Source organism: Bidens hawaiensis, unplaced genomic scaffold (genome assembly GCF_021521415.1).
Source record: "Bidens hawaiensis isolate Kalapana, Puna unplaced genomic scaffold, B.hawaiensis_p1.1 tig00063884_1, whole genome shotgun sequence".
Taxonomy (NCBI): Eukaryota; Viridiplantae; Streptophyta; class Magnoliopsida; order Asterales; family Asteraceae; genus Bidens; species Bidens hawaiensis.
Window position 1 is genome coordinate 22,119 of NW_027501434.1, and position 22,216 is coordinate 44,334.

General features: G+C 32.4%; 1 protein-coding gene across 1 annotated transcript; it reads right to left on the bottom strand.

Annotated features, from left to right (window-relative positions):
- Positions 1 to 5,120: 5,120 nt before the first annotated feature.
- Positions 5,121 to 9,820, bottom strand: LOC143604085 (protein NRT1/ PTR FAMILY 6.3-like). The gene is made up of 5 exons (XM_077080673.1): positions 9,589 to 9,820; positions 9,306 to 9,483; positions 9,179 to 9,218; positions 8,432 to 9,006; positions 5,121 to 6,184 (listed from the first exon to the last, which is right to left on the bottom strand). Exons 1-5 carry the CDS (start codon positions 9,701 to 9,703, stop codon positions 5,320 to 5,322), a joined length of 1,773 nt encoding a protein of 590 aa, XP_076936788.1. The 5' UTR covers positions 9,704 to 9,820; the 3' UTR covers positions 5,121 to 5,319.
- Positions 9,821 to 22,216: the final 12,396 nt, after the last annotated feature.

The window sequence follows — 22,216 nt, forward strand, 5'->3', positions numbered from 1 at the left end:
TACTTGTAATTATGCCACTGGATTACACGAACTTTTAGGTTGTTTTGTGCTTGAACGTTGAAGTATGCATGCAACCCATCTAGTCAAAAGTCTTTTTTTTATCGTTGTCAGGAAGTCAGAGTGCGTAAGCATGTTTCATCGAAGTTACCGATCCAAAAACTGCAAAAGCCGAGATCAAAAAAAACTTTAGAATACAATCTGTTTTCAATAAAAAAATATTTTGCGTTGGGCTTGATTTTCAAATGTCCCCATCATTAAGCGTTGGGCTTGATGGTTGTCATCACTTGGGCTTAGTATCCTCGAAGAACCTATAAACTTATATGCGTTCTTGCAACCCACATTTGCATACACGCCGACACTTGGTTTGGGAATTTGGTTCTGTTACTTCCGTAGTTGGTTAAACGAAACATCAATTATTTTGAAACGTGGTGTCTTGGTTAAACGAAACGCTTTTTAAGGCCCTTATTTTTCTTACATACAGCCTAACGGTATTTATATTGATGTGTGTGAAAGGTGTTTTCAAGTGGTTAAGGGTTCATTCAGTGGATTTAGAAGTAGATTTAAAAGGGTGTGTGAGTTGGTCTGTCATGGAAAAAAAGAAAAGGAAAGAAAACTAGTTCTAGCGATACAGTACAGAAAGCTCTAGGTTTAGGGGTTATTTAGAGCATTCCTAGCCCATTCCATATATTTCTCCCTATAATTTAGCTAAAAAACACAATTCCGTAAATTTATCTATCATTTTTCAAAATTCTTTCACATTCTATTCTCTATTCATATCCATAAATTAATTATTTATTATTTTTTTCTCTTTTGTCTTGTTATATGGTAAATGGTGATTGGAAAATATGTGATATATTATATGGTATGGATCAAAAGTGAGTCCCTATATTTAGGGATTTACTTTAGTTGCCATATAACTCATTCATATAATTGGGAATAGATTGGAGTGGTGATTTTGATGATTTTCTTAAAATTTACCCTATATTATATGGGTTTGACAACTTTAAAGAATGGGTTGAGAATGCTCTTAGCCCATTAGATTATAGTTTGGATCCATTTGGTAGCTTCCAAAAAGTTTCAAGACTACCATGTGCATGACAATGTTCGGTTCCATTCCAACATGTTCTTTTATGGCATTTTATACACTTTACGGTTTTGTGTATCCTAGCTAAGCATTTTACCCGATTTTAATGTTTTTCTTTCCTTTTAATTTTAATTGTTGAATGAGAAGTAAACAAGAAGAAAATTGTTTCAAATCTTGTGTTCTTATTTTAATTAGGAGATTGGTTATCTCGAATTTAACCAATATCGCATGCACACTGCAAAATTGGTATTTTTTATCGATAAACAAATGTGTCGGAAATTTGTGGGTGAACGTGGGTTCCATAAAAAATCCATTGGTGATATTCCATCAGGAAAGATGGCAACCTTTTAAAAAAGCTGGAATACTGAGAACATATTTGTGCTCATTGATTTACAATGAAAATGTTGAGTTGTTAGTTATTAAGAATAAAAATGTTGAAAGTTAAGAAAAAGGTTACAAAGTTCTGCCATCGTTATGCCGTTATGCCTGATCGACCTCGTGATGTCTAAGTCCCGATCGATAATCAAACACGAATTAAACAAATAACTCTCGTTTATATTAACCAGAAAATATAACTCAAAAACTGATTACAATCTCTCAAACTGTAACTCGGTTGCATCTAGATGAACCCTAACTTGGTTACATCTCATGCGTCTATAGATGAACCCTAACTTGGTTCCATCTCCTGTTTCCATAGATGAACCCTAACTCGGTTACATCTCATACCACATTCTGTAATGTCTAACAATGACTTGGTTTATAAGACTAACCTAGCTTGTTAGCCAAGACTTTACCAATTATAATTACAATATAATTAGAAAATCTAATATAATTAGGAAACATAACCAACTATAACCTGTTTATCAACATTTGTCCTTCAAGTTCACCAAGTTGTAACTTGGAGTCCAAACTTACTTCCAACACGGTGTGCCAATATGATTTCCTCACACTACCCTAACCATCCAAAGTCATAATACACCAGTAAGTCTCACACTTGCATGCCACTTTAAGTATTTTCATCTACCTATGTATAGCAAGTTTTCTCCATTGCTTTTAAAAAACATTAAAACAATATATTATATAAAAGATGTTTAGAAAAACCAAGCCGAGCATCACAAAGACAAAGTTACATGAAAATAAATGGGTTTTAAATCCATCTAGTCCAAGAGAGTTAAATTATTTTATTTCTAGTAATAATCAATAAAAACGAAAACTCTAAGATGGAATTATAAATTAGTTCTGACCTTAAATCGTAGGCTTTAAATATGGATTTATTCCGAATAGGAATGACAAAATGGAACAAGTACATGACCGGCACCAAAATTAGCATTTCAGTATTGATACCAATAAGTTTCTAAGAAAATGAGATTGGGTATTTTGGGATTAGTACTAGCATTTACCGAATTTTCGCATCTGGTATATCGTACCGATACCGAATCTAACATTTTTGGTACCGATAAGGTACCGAGCTTATCCTTAATTCCGAGTCTTCTTGATCCGCTACCAAGAAGAAAATATGATTCATTCCACAACTAATTTATGCTTCTTTGTTAACCAACATTGATATAGCCAAACGTGGAGTTCATTTGGGTTCATTGAGCTTGGACCAGTTAATTGTAACCATGCAAAAACCGACTTCCAAGTCGTGGATGCTACTGCACTATGGTTAAATAAATGTTGAGCAATTTCTTGTTATCTTGAGTAGAATGGGCTTATTATGAACGGGACATCCAACCCTTAATTATATTGCTTAGCTTAGTAGCTAACGTATTCAAAAGTAGTTTCGAAAACAAAGGTATTCGATTTTTAGGAATACTTTTTCTTCTTCTTCTTCTTCTCATTATTATTATTATTATTATTATTAAAGACTAATACTGAAAATACAACAATTTTTTTCTCAAACCAAGAAATTCATGAACTGAGATCCTGATGCATATAGATACAAATGGTTCACTGAGAGCAATAATTTCCAGAACATTTAGAACATTTCGTTTCTGAGCAGAAGAGTCGTTCCCCTGTAAGAGGTGTTCCAAAAATGTTTGTGATAGGTAAATACACGATTGATGAAGTAGAAATTAATGCAAAAAAAATATATTGTGAATTATGGTTAATACTAGGTATATAAGAAGTGTTTCAAATCCAGAGGTTTTGAGTGGTTCTGTGTGATATTCTTCAATTTTGGATCCGATTTGTATTCGTTTTGTAATCATTTATTATGTAAACTGACCTGTTTTGTAAACCAAAACTTTCGATATAATCAAAATGATGGTGATAGATTTTATGATACATATTTGTTTTATATTTGTCGGGTCTCAAAAACACCCTTTTCGGTCCCTAAAATGGCCTTAAAACACTTAAAACCAACTCCGGGGGCTAAAACTGTCAACTTAAAGTTCAGGATTTTCCCTCAGCGACCTTAGCGCCGCGCTAAGGGGAGTCTGCAGAAAATGTTTTCTTGTTGGTGCTTTTATCCAAAACTCGATTTTTACCCTATAAACCTCTTGTTTAACCCTTCAAACCTTGTCCCATAAATACCCAACCCTCTCCCACATTCATCCCTGCTATTATTTCATTTTCTCACTCAAATTCAAGAATCTTTAAGCTTGTTTTCTTTGTATATGTTAAGTTTGACTTTCAAAGTCAAACTGATGTAGTTTTGCAATTTTATTTAGTTTACTTAGTCTTAATTTATACTTGAATCATATGGCACAACATATATATAATATAAACCCTTTGTTACCTTTGGTAGTTACTTATCCGGCCCCAATTGGTTAAGTTTCAGGCCTCGTAAGGCAAGCCTATCAGCGGACACCAACATTATACCTCCATGTGACAACCGTCATTTTCTGCCAGCTATCACACCCAATTAGAGACCCCGTACGTGTTCATCCATGAGAATAGAAGCTTCTGCTTATAGTGTCAGCCTGGCCAAACCCTTCTCTACCTCTCTGGCTATAAATAGGATACTTGACGAATTGTTTAAGGATTCATAGTACTCTCCCACTCTTACAATTACTCTTTCAATACTCAAATTGATTAACACGTCGAAGGGTGGTTACGAGAAGACCTTCCTATTCCCCTTCTCGTAATGAGCTCACGATATTCTGTTTTACAGGTTATATCGACTTTGGCTAATAGCGGTTGGGTTTTACTAAACCCACCTGTCAAGATATTATGTAAACCCTCCATGGGTTAAACTAGTGTTTCTTCAAAGAAAGTCTTGATTAAGGGGGGATGTTGGACTTGTAATTATTTGTATTATAAGTTATATCATAAGTATGGTTATTATAGTTAGGCCATGTGGTATACTCTAACTCCTATAAAGGTTAAAATGACATGGCACTTTAAAGATGGATTAAACTACTCCTCACTTGTGTTAAGTGTGTTAAAAAGGCCCATGTGTTATGCTTTTAACGGGTTAAAAGAAACAATATGCATTTACTATGTATTAATTACTAATTGATTTTTTATTTTAGTTATGTATTAATAGGAGAGAGATGGAGTTAAATGGGTTAAACCATTTCCTTTGAATGACATGGAGTGAAAAAAAAATGAGTATGTGGAGCTTATGTGGAGTTAAGATGAGTTAGAGTATACCTCATGGCCTTACTAACTAACTGTTAGTTAATTATAGTTATAGTTATTGACAGTTAAACTAACCATCTTGGTAGTAACACTAACTGTTAGTTAATTATAGTTATAGTTATTGACAGTTAAACTAACCATCTTGGTAGTAACCATTGAATCGCCCTTCTTATTTTCATGTTTCTTCCCTCCCTCAATACACACTCAAGACCGGTCATAATTAGGATACTCTTACACCTTTATTCTTATCCCTACAATCTCTTTAGATCTTGGTTTTCCTATCTATCATGACTTAATATACTTTGAACTCCATATGCAGTTGCGCTAATGATTTGATCTCAATCCAGACGTTATGTTCATCGACCTTTTAGACAGCAGTTTCATTAAAGAAGTTAACAGTTCAAATTAGAGAAAAAAAGATAGCCAGTCATTGTCCAGCAAACCAAAAACATTGAATATATTTTACATCTGTTTATTCATCAAAGCCCCTTGCTTTTACACTTAAACCACAAAAATGGTTTTCTTTTTTACATTTCCATTTTTGTTCCTTATTACTTTTCACAAAAAAGTTAGAACCAAAACAAGGAATATAACAACCAAGGGGAAGAAAAAAGCATAGAAATTTTCATCAAAACAAAAAAGCTTCAAACTTATGCATGGCCTACAAAGTCATCTTCTTCCAACTCAATACCTTCTGCAGCAAGCCTTTGCTCCTTGTAGACATACCATCTTGCTCCCACCAGAAACAACCCAAAGTTCAAAACACTTAAAACCGCAAGTAGCCAGTAGAAGTTGTAAAGCTTCCCTTGGTTCAAGTTATCAGCTATCCATGGGTGCTTATCTCCAGTAATCGCGTGCACTATTGTCACCAACAAAGAGCTAAAGAAGAACCCTAATGATAATGTGCTTAAAAACAACCCGGTGCTCATTGTTTTCATCCCTTTCGGGCACTCCTTCAAGAAGAAGTTAAGTTGTCCCATGTAAGTAAATGCTTCACCAGACCCTACTAATAAAAACTGTGGGGCCAACCAGAACACGGTAAGCGGGACAACCTTAGACGGATCGTCTACCAAACCATGCGAACGAGCCACGTTTAGTCGCTTTATCTCGGTTAGGGCAGATGCAATCATGGATAATATGGCTAGCACCAACCCTACTCCTACTTGTTGTAGAGGGGTTAGCCCGTGAGGGTTTTTGAGGACCCGCTTGGCAATCGGGGCAATGATTTTGTCGTAGATTGGAACCGTAGCGAGGATGCTTGCAACAAAGAAAAGAGTGAGGGAAGCTGCCGGGATTTCGAATGATTTTCCAATGTGTCTATTCATTGTAGTAGCTTGTGACACTGACATTGTTGTCATTTGGGCATACACAGTCCAAAACAATATTGTTGTAGCCCAAATTGGTAGCATTCTGATCACCATTTTCACTTCCTCGACATCGGTTACAGTTGCAAGACGCCATTTATTCACCTTAACTGATACCGCAGCATCTTTGATTGCAGCTTTATCAAGGAAACTGTCAAAAATAAAAAGAACCATCAATATATAATCAAAACAATATGTTTAAGATAACGCCACAACATAGAGGCAGAGATGACTTAAGTTTAAACAAAGTTTCCTTAGATTAAACTATGTAGTATATGTATATAGGTCAAACAAATGTTAACTAAACTTTACATCTGCATTCTTTAAATAATGTATCCTTGGTGCATGAATGGCATAATATTGTCTCTTTAGAATTGGTTTTCGAGCCTAAAGGTTAGTTGTGTCACAAGTTTTTGGCCCACAGATTAGCCAGATTTTTTTTTTAATTAACCATGAGAACCCATTATTGAAAACTCATGATATATGTACGTCAATACGTCGCAAGCTAACATGATTAGGCAAATTATGTCTACAAGTAGCTTACAAGACAAAAATATGGTTTTCACGTTGCAAGTGGATCAACATTGATTGATCACAGACTACTGATCAGGACCTCCAAGCTAAAATTGGTCGTACGCGTGCATGTTTGTTTTCTATTAACCAAACCAAGACACATGCATGCACCTTGTATTATATTATGTTTAGTTAAATTTATTCAACTACATAGTTAAATTACTGCTGCTGTAAACTATTGTTCTTGTTCTCATAAATAATATGATAACTGCAGGCGTCTGTAATGTATATGATGAAGACGTTAATCTTGAATTTAGAAGATAAAGATCAAACAGGTTATAGATAATTCTTGGTGAATTATTTATTGAGTTTTTATATATTTTAATTAGGAATAAGATTTTATATTTATATTTATTTGGTTACCTAGTTTGAGTCTAATTAGGAGTCTTGGTGAGCAAGTTATTAAAGATGGTTAGGGGTATTGTAATTTGTATACTTGGTTTATAATAATAAAAGGAGTCGAACAAGTTGTTCAGTCTCGTGTTTCCGTGTTCGATCAAGGGCCTGACTTCCAACATATGAATGGTTTAACTAATGATTTTCCCAAAAAGTTTTCAAACAAAGCTGGTTTTGTTGTCTATATAATAAGGCCAATTATGATAGATATTCCAAGCATTTAATTAATATAAAAACTTTAGGTATATGAATTAAAATGAATAAATATCTACTAAAGTCCAAGTAAGAACAAAAATTGGTTTGTAATTTCTTAAGTAAGGAAAATTATTGGCATAAAAATAATGAATAGTTATATATTGGCTTGTTATTCTAGTTGGTTGAGTTATGGACAAAAGATGGTACCCACTTGCTTGGCTGGCAAATCAAGAACACGAGATCAATCATTCGAGTATCTTATTGGCTATCAAATATTCAAACTACATTTTGATCAATTATTTTCGTATTAATCGGGAAAAACATGGGACCATTATAAAAGATAAGTTTTCCACAAAATCGCAATCCTCACATGGTCAATATATTAAGCACCTCATATGCTACAATTTATAAGTCATAATCGAATATTGAAACTTTTTAAAATATCTATATGCGTCAAATATTACTTTTATTTTTCTTCTTTATGAAAAAATGGACAAGTTGAAAACATAATTAATGTGTAAATTATCACACGTAGTAAAAAATAACATGAAAATATCTATTTAATAATAATATTAATATTAATATACATCAAACTTTGTATGTATTGAAAAAAGGACCATAAAACTCATCTTTAGTACGTCTGATGACTCATGAACTTTTGAGTAGTTATTAAACTATTTTTTTCATAATAAACTAGTACACAATTTGGCAGTCTTTTTCATGGACAAAACATTTATTCTTTTACCCATTTGATTAATTTCAAGCTAATTCGTTAAGGTCGTGACAGACTTAAAAAGTTTTTTTATAGGGGTTGATGTTAAAATTTCATTTGGTCGGTTGAGATAACTCGAGGATTACTCATTGAGTTTTCAACGTCTAGCCGTGGTTTTTACGACCATGCTTATAGCTAAGGTTTATAGACAACTCAAAACTATATATACATGTATAACTAGTTAATTATCTTACCTATGCATTTGTATGTGGCTAAAATTAGAAAAGAAAACACAAAAACAAATAAGTTTATAATGTTTAATTTATAAATAAAAAACTTAAAATTATGAAATATTAATAATAAATTAAACTATTTAACTTTGTTATTTTATCATTATAATTTATTATATTGCAATAAAACTCACCCTATGTGTCCATCTAAGCTTTTATGCATATAGATGAAAAATATCAACACTAGACAGTTAATTCATTTGAAATTCGATAGACATAATAAAAAACGTACCGAAACTGCTTGCTATGAGGCAACTTCTGCTTCTTCTTTTTGCTATTAACTCCAGTCATTTCAATGTCATCCGCATCGAACAACAAGGAAGGGTCCTCAGGAAGCTCGGCACTTCGCTTCCTCCATGCCGCGACGATAACCGAAGCTATTTGGGTTAATGGACTTCCCATCAGCTTCTTGAACCGGTACCTTTTTGTGCCCGACAAGAAGGTCGTCCACCCGATAACAATGGCACAAGCAACGATCCCGTACCCCCAACGCCTTCCCAAATTGTCCTGGATATACACCATGACAGTAACCGCGGCAAGTGAGCCGATATTAATGAAGAAAAAGAACCAGTTGAAGAACTTTCCCATTTGGCCCCTTTCCTCTTTATCCGTCTCATCAAACTGGTCTGACCCGAAACCTGAAACACTTGACTTGAGACCACCCGTCCCTAGGGCGGTCATGTAAAGCGCAAGGTAAAGAATGCCCACTTGAATCCCGCTCGCCTTCTCACACTGACCGCTCTCTGGTGTGCACTTTGGTGGTTGTAGGCCGTGTACCGCGGTTGAGATGGCCAAGATTGTCACACCCTGTTGATTATTACAAAATAATGAAAAGTACTTAAAAGGTAAGAATCTAGTGGAATCATATTAGTATTGGATATTCTTTTAACTAACAAGAAACTAAGTAAGTGTGAAACATGTAACACTTTTAATTATAATATTATCCAAAAATGGACAAAATATATATACTACTACTTACTGTTGCCTGAACTGCAGTGAATATGGCAATTGTAAGATACCTATATATTCATCAAAAGACCAAAATAAGATTGGTGTTTGTGGCAATTAACTTCACATGTGAAATGAATACATGATTAAGTAATTACCGGCCAAGAAACGAATCCGCAACAAAACCACCAAGAAAACACAACATGAAAGAGGTACCCAAGAAATTGGTGACCGTATTTGCGGAGGTAGCATTTCCAAAATGCATAACTCCGGTCAAATACGTCACCAAATTCACGACGATACTCAACGTAGTTAATCTTTCACAAGCCTCAACCCCTGAAAATAGATCACATGAACTTCAAATAAGATTATGCAAAAAAAGAACATGATATCATTAAATAGTGCTTAAAATAGGTATCATGCAAGGAAGGGTGGATGGACCTAGAATCATGGCGGCACTAACCCAGCCGCCCGTGGTGGCACGGGCAGCGGGCCGGCCCTTGTAGTCCCTGGCATCAGGCAGAGTTTTTGCAGCTTGTAATTCTGGGAGGGCCATATATAATTATATATATACTGTGATACTTTTTGTTATTTAGTAAGTTTTTGAGGCCTAGGAATATGAAGGTGGGGAAAGATCGATGATATCAGGAGATGCTTAAGATTCCATATGTTTTAGCCAAGACCTAAGGAGGCCTTTTATAGCAGTGGATATGTGATTACTGATGTCACATTGTCACCATATATTATTATGCAATTATTTATTAGTTTTATTTATCCATCTTTTGAGTCTTTCAAACGTTGACATGTTAGCTCACATATCATTTAAAAATGATTTAAGTTTTTGTAATATGTTTTAACTTTCCATTCGAAAAAATATGTTTAAAAAAATATATATATGTTTTAACTTTAAATAGTAAGTATATATATACATAATATCCGATATTATTATTAGTATTCAATATTACGAAATCACAATTATATCTATAATTTGCTATTAAATACTTTTTATGATGATTGATACGGGTCTCCAACGTCTCAAGTGTTTGAAAATCTTTTGACTTTTTGAAATATAGATTCCTCCTATCCATTTTCCAGCTTGTTGACATAGTTTTGTGTAACGTGTTCAATTATTTGTCTTTTTAGAGATCTGTCATCCTAATTACTTTGTATAAGTTCTATAATTGCTTTCCTTAAAAAAAAGATCTGAAAGATACACTAATTTTAGGTACAAGAACATGCTTAATTAGGTTATTCAAATAAAAGCCTACTCTAATCAATCGTCAAATAGTTCTACCAGAGTTTTGTTCAACACTAGACGTTATAGGAATTTCAAAAGTTACTTTTATATATTAATATTCTTTACGTATAAATGAATATAAAAATGGTGCGCGATGAAATAGTAATTTCAGAGTGAATTAAAAAATTTATTTAGTAGTCATCAATAAAGGTATGATTTAGAAGGAGAATATATAATGTTAAATATAGTAGTTATTAGTGTAATTAATACAAAATTATAGATTCAACAAGAATATTTCCATAATTAATAGTTTTTATATGTGCCCTTAGGGCACATATTAGAAAATCCCTATAACTATATAGTTCCATTCTTATCTATAATATATATAAACGAAAACCAAAAAATCTTAGGTGTCGCGATGTGGTCGCTCCCCCTTTTTTTGGAGTTACCAGATTTGCTTGATTTTTAAATTGAGGCTTATCATGCATTTGACCCGAATTCATGGGTATGGATCTTACCATACACAGATATTCCTTAAACGGGTTATAACATCTCATTAAATTGAAAATTATTCTCACCAAATTATTGATGTAAAAATCCTATAAAATAGGATATACTAAAAGTTAATATCTTATTTATTTTAAAAAAGATATATACATTATTTAAATTAAAAAACCAATTTGATAATAAAAAATATAAACGGGTCTTAGGTCTCATCAAACCATAAGTATATTATTAACTTTGATAAATATTATTTATAATTAAAAAACCAATTTATAGTAAAAGAAATAAAGGGTCTTGGGTATCATTAAAACCATATAACTTTTAAATTGGGTTATAACATCTCATTTATTTGTCAAACAATTTATCATCAAGCCATAAGTATATTATTAACTTTAATACAATAAAAAAATAAATAAGTATTAGAACAAATAATATAAAACAACCCCCGTAATACGGGAGATAAAAACTAGTAAACAATAAATGGGCTCTATTGAGTTGTTCATTACACGTTTTTTTAGATTTAAATCACTTTAGATGTCGTATTTGGGTAGAATAATAAGAAAATATATTTATTTAATTTTAGAAATACTAAATTATATATTAATTACACTTAATTTATATAAATTACTTTACTAACAAAGTATGTGTTTATTACAATAAGTAAAATAAAATTTTCTAAATAAGTTGAAATTTTATTAAAAAAATCGATTATGAGAAAAAATATTGAAAGTGATTATTGTTATTGAAAAGTGATTATTGTTATTTGTTTGCGGGTAATTGATTGAAGAATAATCTCAACAAAGATAGAGGATGTTTAGTGATGATTTCATAGAGAGACTGGCTAACAGGGGTAAAATGTGTTTGACTCACAAAAAATACACCCGTTAATGATTCATTGAGTTGATTGATGGTTAAATTTCAGAGATATGTTGAATGATTTAGAAGTTACCTCTTAATCAGTCAGTCTCTTAGACAGTTTGTGTGGAATATGAGCTCAAGAGAGACATACACAGGGGATTATAGATATAGATATAATGCTAAATTTATATTTATTATATTTAATATTGGATTATATTACAATATGGAACAATATAGTGTAACTAAAACACATATCTAGGGTACTCGACAAAACAAATGCAACGAATTAAATGGGTAATTCAGACACTTAGTTTGTCGAAGTTGAAAGACTTTGTCATACATAGTCAATCAGGATGCGCGACAAATGTGACTTAATGCCAGTAGTTAAGTCCTAGTAGATCATGCGACAGTCTAACACCTTACTTTTGAATTTAGAGTCGACAATTTGCATAGATGTTTTGACATGGTCATCTCGAAGCATGGACATCTTTATTATGCCACGTTAGCTCATGACAAAGTGTTATTCGAGGAATCTCATATTATTTGTACTTTAGTTAGAGAAGACTAAGTTTTCGAAAGTTCAGAAGTTCAACAACAACCTCTAAGTTAGTCATTTAGTGTTCCTCTGAAGAATTCAATAGTATGAAGTAAAGTTTAGAGGTATTGAACTTTACTATAGAATCATAACTTGCCTTCCATTGTATTTTTTTTTCTTCAATACCTGAACAAATACTTAGGGTTTAGATATGTAAAATGAAAATAGTCTCCATTAAGTATTGAACTAAAAAAATACAAATGTCCATAAGAAAATAATGTAGATGTTTAAACAAGATTTGAAGACATGGTAATTGTCTTCTGACGGTCTCATGAAAATGGTTGTCACTAAGATTATTGCATTCATCATTTTTTAAGAGGGAGAGAAGTATAAACAATGTTTTGGCACAAGTTTATTTTTAGTTGTTTGTAGTTCAGCTATTTGGAAAGTTTGCTGAACATTTGTGGTTTAATGCCCTCATCTCCCTTGATTTATTTGATCGTTGATGGTTACTCAACAAGAGCTAAGCATGTGTACTTATGTTACTCATCAATTCTAAATAAACTTTTTTCCAGACCTTGATTTTATTGATGTTTTCCAGATCTTCATTAGGAGGGTCGGTATTTGTCTCATCCACTCTAATCGATTTGAAATCGCTATATGTGCACCATCATGTCGTCGAGCGACTATGATTTTGTTATTTAGTTTACGCGTTGATAATTCCTTTGTCTACCTTAGTGTTAAAGTTATATGGAGTGATGTTCTCAAGGTCAACGTCTATGAAGTTAGTCATATACCTATATTTACTATTGATTGCGCACTCAAAGTAGTCGTAGATTTTCTTAGTTTCTCCTCTCTAGTTGACAAATCACTTTGATGTTTTTATGAGATCTAACCTGAAGTGGTCCTCTTAGCTTTTTCATAGCTTGGTCAAATGAAGTTAACATATCTGGAAATTTTAAGTTGCCGTGACATTATGTATCTTTCTATATGTTATTCAAAAGAAGCTTATCGAAGATTATACGTTCTTCATCGATGGTTTTTTTTTTCAGATTTCTCCTTTTGTTTGGTGTACTTTAGCATCGTTAAGTTTTTGCTAATGTCAATGGAGGGATGGAGATCTTCAATGCTCTTTCCCTTGTTGGTCTTTGTTTAACACCTACTTAAACCATTGCCTTGAATACTTGTTGGTATCTTTGCATTTATCCAATTGGAGACTAGACTTAAGAGATGTACATTCGTCTGTGGATTCATATGTTGTTACGTCTTGACTCTTTGATTCTTTGATCCTGAATATGAACAAAAGAACGTTTTTTGAGGTGATATATTCTGGTGGGATAAGTGCTTCAAATTATCTAACTTTTTCTTTAGTATTGTTCAAAGGTAGGGTCATCATCAAGTTATCTTTTCATCTCATTTTCATTACATGTCATTTGTTCTAGAGTTAGTTCTTTAACCTATGTCATTAGAGTTGTCGATCACCACTATGAGATTTTGCCAACTATGTCTAGTTTTCTCTTTATTTGATTATGTAGAAAGTCAGATAATTTGCATGGTTCTTCTGTATTTTCTTTAGTAGGCATTCTGCGATGGCTTTCCATTTAGATTGACCTTTGGCAGGGATACATTGGTTTTAACAATTTGGTTGGTTGGTATACTCGCCATCGATGCTTTTTTAAGGGTTTTTTTAATGGTTTTAGAGTGAAAGTTATTTGAAAAGTAGAATTAGAAGCCATTTTAGAGCTTTTCTTCGGTCTAAATAGCTGTGAAATGTCCTTTATAGCATGTCATGGCGACATTTGCTTTTCCCTTGTGAGATATGTCAATTTTGTTTTTTTGATTTTGACATCTTTTGTGGTCGTACGTCATGTGATAGTATGTTGAGGTGTGTTATGTATTTCATCCTAATTCGTGTCACGTCAGTCATGCCTTATTATCGGCTATTTAGACTTCAAGAGTCTTGTACCTCAAATATACAGAAAAGAATACGCATATTAATCTTCTTTCATTGATATGTGCACATAATAGTATATTCTTTGTGGTGTATATCTGAAAGTTTTCATAATATAGTGTTCTAACGAGGTTGAGGTTTATGAAGTTTTCTTATAAACTCCTGAAGTCCTTTTAAAAGATTCTTTAATTTATTTATCAACAAGTTAAACTCTTTTAAGGGAGTTTTAAGTCATAATCAAACATAGTAATTGAGTAGATGTGGATAATGTGTTATCTAACTTGCTTCGTTACTATTTGTTTGTCCCGGAGTGAGGGACTGACGATGAATAATCTTAACAAATGATAGATAGTTTGTGCAAAATGTGAGATCAAGTCACAAACACAAACACAAGAGAGAGAGAGAGAGAGAGAGAGAGAGAGAGAGAAAAGATGTGTATATAATGTTAAGTTCATATTGAATATCAAATGATGTTATAACCCAAAAAATTAAAATTTAATTTTGACACACACACATATAGAGTATTCCATGAAACAATTGCAAAGTATTGGGTGGGTAGTATAGAAGAACTTGCTGATCAAATTGAGGATGGATGGCAAATATGATTGGTCACTTTCTTGCAATAGTTTAGTCCTAGTGGTCCAAGCAATAGTATGACACATTATATTCTTAGCGTTCTTTGTTACAAGCGGCCAAGTTAGATAAATGTTGTTTCAAAGTCCTCTAAAAGCATGCGAATCTTGATGAAGCCACGTCAGCTAATGATGGATTGTTAGTCAGTTCAGCGTGGATCATTTGCACTTTAGTTGTGGAAGACTAATTAGTTCTAATTAGTTCTAGAGAGTTTAGTAACTTACCCAAAATTTCTGAGTTAGTCATTAACTGTTATCACGAAGAATTATTCAGAAGCAAAACTTATCTTCAGAAGTATAATTTTTAAGTAGGACTTGATGTCATACCCCGACTTAGTGCCTAGACGTGTGACCAATAGTTTGAGCATGTTTTGTAAATATAATGAGAGTTTGTGGGTTATTTAGCGAAAATCTTTATCTTTATAATAAAATATATTTGAAAAAAATACTAATTTATTCAAAAGGTTTCTCAGATAATAAATGCTCGAGTGTTTGATTTTATAAACCTTGTCTGATTGTATAAATCATATTTAAATATTGTTTACAATATTTTAATGATTTAAAATTTAGTCATCTCTACCTTGCGAGCGTCTATCTTCTAAAATGACTCAAATTTCTTGCTACCTGTATTAATATAATTCCCTGAAATATGGGAGGAATATACGTCAGCGATATGTTGGTGAATCGTTGACTAAAAAAAGCATTTAATAAATCTTTCTTTGACTGACAAGATAATTTTCTTAAACAATCTCAGCTGAAACGTCTCTTATTTCTGGGATTTTTACCACTGCCATACACACACAATTTCGGTTCTCCGGGAACTAACGCCCATTGGAGACCTTTAATCATGATTTCTAGTCTGCGGTCATGTAGCCTTGATTGATAAACTAGACGAATTATGTTTAGATCTAAGACACATGTGTACTCGATCTGAGTTGCTTTTATTTTCTCTCTTGTAAATTGGGGATCACGTAATCCCTTAAATCTTTATGTTAGAGATCACGTTTTCTCATAAAATATTTGACTGGCTTTGTTAAGATAAACAACTCATTTATCTTGACTGATAAACAAACCTTAAATCATAAAATATTTGACTGACTTTGTTAAAAGGTTTAACGTATTAACCTGTGATTGTCTTATCTGAATGATGTGGTGATCTCGTTTGAAAACCTTTGTAAATGAATGATGATTAACTTATAAACAAATAGGTTTATAAATACCCGGATCGTCTCTTGATCCGGCTACACACTTTTAGTCTAGTTTTGATAGCTTTAAACCTTGATTGATCTTTTGTTAAATAAAATATTTTTGATTTGAATATTCCTCTTTATTTGCCAATCATGTCCTGAATTTCTTCTTCATGAAGAAATGTCAATGATATGTTTCTTTTTCAAGAATAAACGTCATTTGTCTATAACCTTGATATATAAAATCTTATGTTTCTTAATTATGAAGAAACACTATTTTCGACGATACCTTTTGTGGTTAAAAGCTTATCTTCCTTAATCATGAAGAAATAATATTTAACAATATCCTCATGTATATAAAATTATGTATTACTTAATTTTAAAGAAACATTTATTTTAACCTTTGTATTAATAAATTTTGATCAAGGTCTATGCTATATTCATGTCTAAGGTCTAAGCCATAATATAATAATAAAATAATAACTTAGGCAGAACCTCTACCTTACGCGGATATTCGGAATTTATATACCTAAGCTTATACGAGCAGCACTTCTACTCTATGTCGCGTAATAGGGCTTAAATCGGCGGAAATTCGGAGCTTGGCACGCATTACAAGATTTGGCACACAAAACGATGCTCGGCAAGTAAATCGATGGCCGCCGGTCGTCGGGACTTGTCGCACGTACTTCCAGGCGAGTCGGTTTACGGGGATATAATTATCATGTCGAGGGCACGAAAACCGAGGTAGAGAGAGAAAGCATTTTTAGAGAGAGATATTTTGTTGTGAGGGAAAATGAGCCGTGACCCTCCTTTATATAAGCTGAAACTGGGTCCATCGCGTATCGCGATGACCTTCTTAAAGGGTCATCACGTATCGCGATGAGTCATTATGATCAGAGAGTGCCACGTGGGCTGCCACGTGGTGGACACGGGTATCCCGTTGGATATCCTGGTCATCGCGTATCGCAATGGTCTAAAGTCTTGGGACGTCGCGTAACGTTGCACCGCCCTTTCTGGCATTTGGCGAGATGTGCATCGCGATGGCTCCTTGGCTAAGCCTGCCGCGTATCGCGATGGGTTAATATATCAGAATTCTCATTTTTGATCCCATTACGTTAATAACTTGTCACGTCTTGGTCTTGCTTACACTTTCCAAAAATAATAAGGCGGCTCTCAAGCGGCTCACAGCAATGCGAGCGTGCTCGCAAAGTGCAAAGTGCGTCATCAAAGCGCCACATTGCGCCCAACTCCATCGTCCTCACCCGAGTCGGTGTGCGTCGGGTGCTTCGCATCCTCCGCTAGGACCACTGGGTGCATGCTAGGCATAAAGGAATATTACTATTAAAACTTCTCTCTTTATAAAATGCTTTCAATTTTTTTTTTATTTTCCATGTGGGATGGGTTTTATCTTCCTTATTTATACACATATATAATGTTTACACTTTCTTTCATCTTTCCATGTGAGATATATTCTTTTTCCCATTTTCTTAATATGTGATGGACTTCTTTATGGAATATTTTTATTTCCTTATTTATAAAAATATCTTTCATTTTCTTATCTTAATTTTCCTTTAATTTATCTTTAGAATATTTTGATCTTTCAACTATACTAAGTTGTTAAATTTGAATCAAAATTTTGAAGATGTTACACTTGAAAGACTATTTAAGGTTTACAAATAACAATTTTTAACAATCATGTGAAAACCGTAAGGGTATTTAAATAAGGTTGATGAGAGAAAAGGAGCGACTTTTAAGGAGTAAAAATTTATTGAGCTATGATTGTGGGTGTTTATGAGGTTTACTCATTTTTTAGTATCTGTTAAATGAGACAAAATGTCTTATAATTAGCTTGAAAACAAATATGAGTAACCTAGTTTTTATCCCTTTTATTACGGGATTATCTAATATTGTGAATATATATTTGAATTTTAATTTTATCAATTCTAAGAAAATTAATAGTATAACACTTGAACCTATTTTGATTCATTTATGTTTTTGGGTGAAACATTGAATGAATTATCTACTTAATTTTTATATTTGTTCGTTTTGGTTCATTTGTTATAATTTGGATATTATTTTGTGAAACATTTCATTTAAGTTAAACTTAAAATAAAAAGAATCACTGATGTAACAAAATCCATATTAACAAATTTAATTAGGGTTTAATGGTGAAATGGTTTTACAGATAAATGAGATGTTATAACCCGTTTAAAAGTTACCTGGGTTTTGTGAGACACATGACCCACTTATTTTTATTTTACTATAATATTGTTTCTTAAGTATATCCATGTAAAAAAATCGGATATTAGTTTTAAGGAATCCAAACCCTGTGTATAGGATTTGCATATCAAATCTTTAGTGATGTTATTATTTTTTATTTAATAAGATGTCATAACTCGTTTAAGTACTATCTGGGTTTGGTGAAACTCATACTCGTGAATTCCGGTCAAATGTATGAGTGACCTCCATTTATAAATAAAATGATCTAGTTGCTTGAAAGGATGTAAGAATCAACCAAAAAGCTTTTTAAGGTTTCGTTGTTTATATATATATATATATATATATATATATTTATGATTAATTTGAGATCAAATTAAATGTATGGTGATGGTCAATATAGAAAATTTATAACATTTAGACAAAGTAAATCAAATAGTAAAAGCAAAGTTATATTACACTTTTTTCAAACCTAGACCCAAGATGATTAATAGCATTTAGACAAAGTAAATCAAATAGTAAAAGCAAAGTTATATTACACTTTTTTCAAACCTAGACCCAAGATGATTAATAGCATGTCTTTGGATGATTGGCTTTCAAATTATAGATTGGTAGTGGGTCTCAATACATATCCATGAGTGTCTTACAATGTATTTTGATATTTGACTTTAAGGCACCTTAATTGGTTTATTTTCCCTTTTAGAATTTAAATCATTTTCACATTTTTTCCTGAAAATTAAATATATTTAATAATAATTAATGACAATTATTTTATTAATTTAACTTCAATGCAAAGTAGAAAAACCACATTTTGTTATATTAAGGTTGTGGCTTAAAGGTTTAGATGTGTTCTTCCTTCAATAATGAGCTTGGTGCAAGACTGCAATCGATCTAGATTAACAAGGACAAACAATTAAGGGCCCACTTATTGTGAATGGGATCATCATGGGTTTCTTAATAAAAGGAATCAAAATATGCATATTTATTTTTTAAATATAGACTTTGATAAATAGTCATTTCAATATTTTAATAATTGAATATTTCTTGATGATATTCTCTAGCAAATGGGATTTAGGTTCATCCAGGGGAACTGCATTCGGGGATGTCATCATAAACCACCTTGTATTCATGATAAAGCGTGTCTTAAACAATGGAATTTGAGTTTAAAAGAGGGGATCTAGCCAAAGCTTTACATGTGTAGCTGTATAAATTCGAGGATGAAATTATTTTCAAAGGACATTGACGATAAGATTGAGTGTTGTGGTTATGATTGGAGGCGCTACCCATGTCTTTCATCAAAGGATTGGCACCCACCAACACTCAAAAGGTGGGGTTCACCCAATTTCAGTTAATCTTTATTTTTTTTAAATATCTAGTTAAACCATTGTATTTGTTTTATGGGTTGGTTGGTTAATAACTGCCTACTTGGTAGTCACTTTCATTAATTAACCATGCTCCGTAACACATGGTCTAATAAGTTTTTTTTTACGCATCTCCAATATGTCGATGATGCCATATAGCCTTTAGTCTTAAAATAAATTTATCGAACTATACATGCGCGTTCTTTATCATGTGTGTGTGAATTTATTGAACTATATATGTGCCAACATGAATGATATACAATTTTGGAGCCATATTATAGTAAAATTCCAAAAGAAACTTGCAATGTGAAAAAGCTAGTTCCTCATCGATATGTGGACGTCTTACTTTGGTGAAGTCCACACTTTAAGCCAAACTATAAATTACTTTTCATTATTTAAAACACTCTCAAATGTCACATCTCTATTAGAAAGCTTGAAAATTAAAAGTTACCCTCAAATCCTTTATATATAAGTAACCAAAGCTGCCCGCAAGACTCATCCTAAGTGAGGGCTTAGCCAACGACACATGTATTTGGGGCCTTGCTTGGCTAACTATAAAGAATAATAAGCCAAATATTAACTTCTGTTAACTAACATTCCTGACTCAAATACCATAAAGAATAAAAAAAACATTCGTCTAAAAAAACCAAATCGTTAAAAAGGTTTAACATATTATGATTTCTTTAATTTTCTTAGAGTTTTTTGGAATTATATTTTTAATTTTTTCTATTTTTTTATGTGTTTCCTTTGTTATAACTTCTTAGAGGTTATCGGACTCGTGATTTATGACAATTGATATACTAGAGATTAGTCTAAACTTAATTGTTTTATTAACTGTCGTAATGATAATTGTTAAACCTACCAACCCTAGATCAATAACAATCTTCACTAGACTAAACTAGGAGAAAACCGACTAAAAAACCATATGTTTGTAAATACGACAACTAGGACATATAGTTATGCAAGATTAGTCTAACAAGGATCTCCTGTAAACGCTACCTAGCTCGAACCATATGACCACTCCGTTTATCATGTTTTCCTGCTTTTTTGCGTTAGGCAAGTCCGATCTTGCTCTAGTGGCTGACTCGTTATCCTACACACCACAATATTAAACTAAAAATACAGACACTTGATGAACATGCATGTTATCTGATGTAGTAAATTCGATCTTAGTTCAACCACAAACTCAATCTTTTGATATGAGTTCGACCCTACATGATATAGACTAAAAATTAATAAACTTTTTAAAAAACATAACTGTAGATCGACTTCTTTTTTTTTCTTATCAACAACTGATGACTTGTACAAAAACATAAATTAATACAACCATGATTAATATATTTTTTTCGTTTCTTTTTCTTTTTTCCTCGTCACTCTTTAAATCAAGCATAATTAATTCTATTGCAAAGCAATTATTGTATATAAAATTCGAAAACCCTAATATTTAAAAAAGAAACGACAGCAAAAACTAGTTAGAGAAGTCGTTGGCCATGAAATAAAAGTCAACTGACACGTGAGTCTGAAAGGTTCAATAGTAGAATAATATTGGTTCATAGTCGACAAGACCTATCTGAGTCGTTCGATTTGTTGGGACTAAATTTCCACCACATACTTGTATATTAATTCGTTGTCACCTTTTATGCAATTGAACTTTACCAAAAACGTTGGACTAAATTTTCGATAGCACCAGTTTTGTCCATTTTTTAATTGTTATTTTTAATCTTTATGAAAATTATAAGTTGTATGAATATTCATGACAATATGAACTAAATCAGATGTTGTAATTACTATTAAATTAGTGTGTTTGGACCTCTATTTCTAATAATTTACTAAGCATGATTTACCGGTAGTCCTTATGTTCGTGATCATTAATGATATGCTAATTGATGTTGCTAATATATAGATAATGTTTAATCATATAGTTTATATTTTGTAACCTTTGAAAAATATTAATACAATGTGTGACAACGGTAAACTGATAAAAATAGAAATATCCTTTATTCTACTAAAAATATTATATGGGAGTGCATTTACAGATTCAAGCAGATAGGGTGAACTTTTCCCATTAGGTCTACAGTTTGATGGTCCGAAGACTCTCTCTTAGGGGTGTTCTACTAGGAAGTTCTTGACTTCGTTAATTAGAAGCGTCAAAAATTTTGAACGATTGAAATCCCGTCACAAGATTCGAACTTATGTAGTTAATGATGATTGGTAAGCCCTGGTCTTATAGCAAATTCTAACGGCGACAAAGAGAATGTGAAACAATTAAGTGCAAACAAAGACATAAAGTTTTAGTGTGTAAAACTTATTAAGACAAGTGAAAATCAGAAAAATTGGCATATAAAGAAACTCCTACTGTATAGCTCATGAAATCGCCTCCGAACAGGTTTGTTAAATATTGTTTGGATTAAATAAGAGCATTCTCATTCAATCTTATATCCCTAAGTCTAAAATTACACTAAAAATACTACATTTCCTCTCTCTTTTTAAATTAAACAATATTGTTTTATATCTTTATCGGTACCATTTCTCTTTCCTTTACTCATAATCACTTTCAAAATATATTAAAAATATATAGAGCACGAAC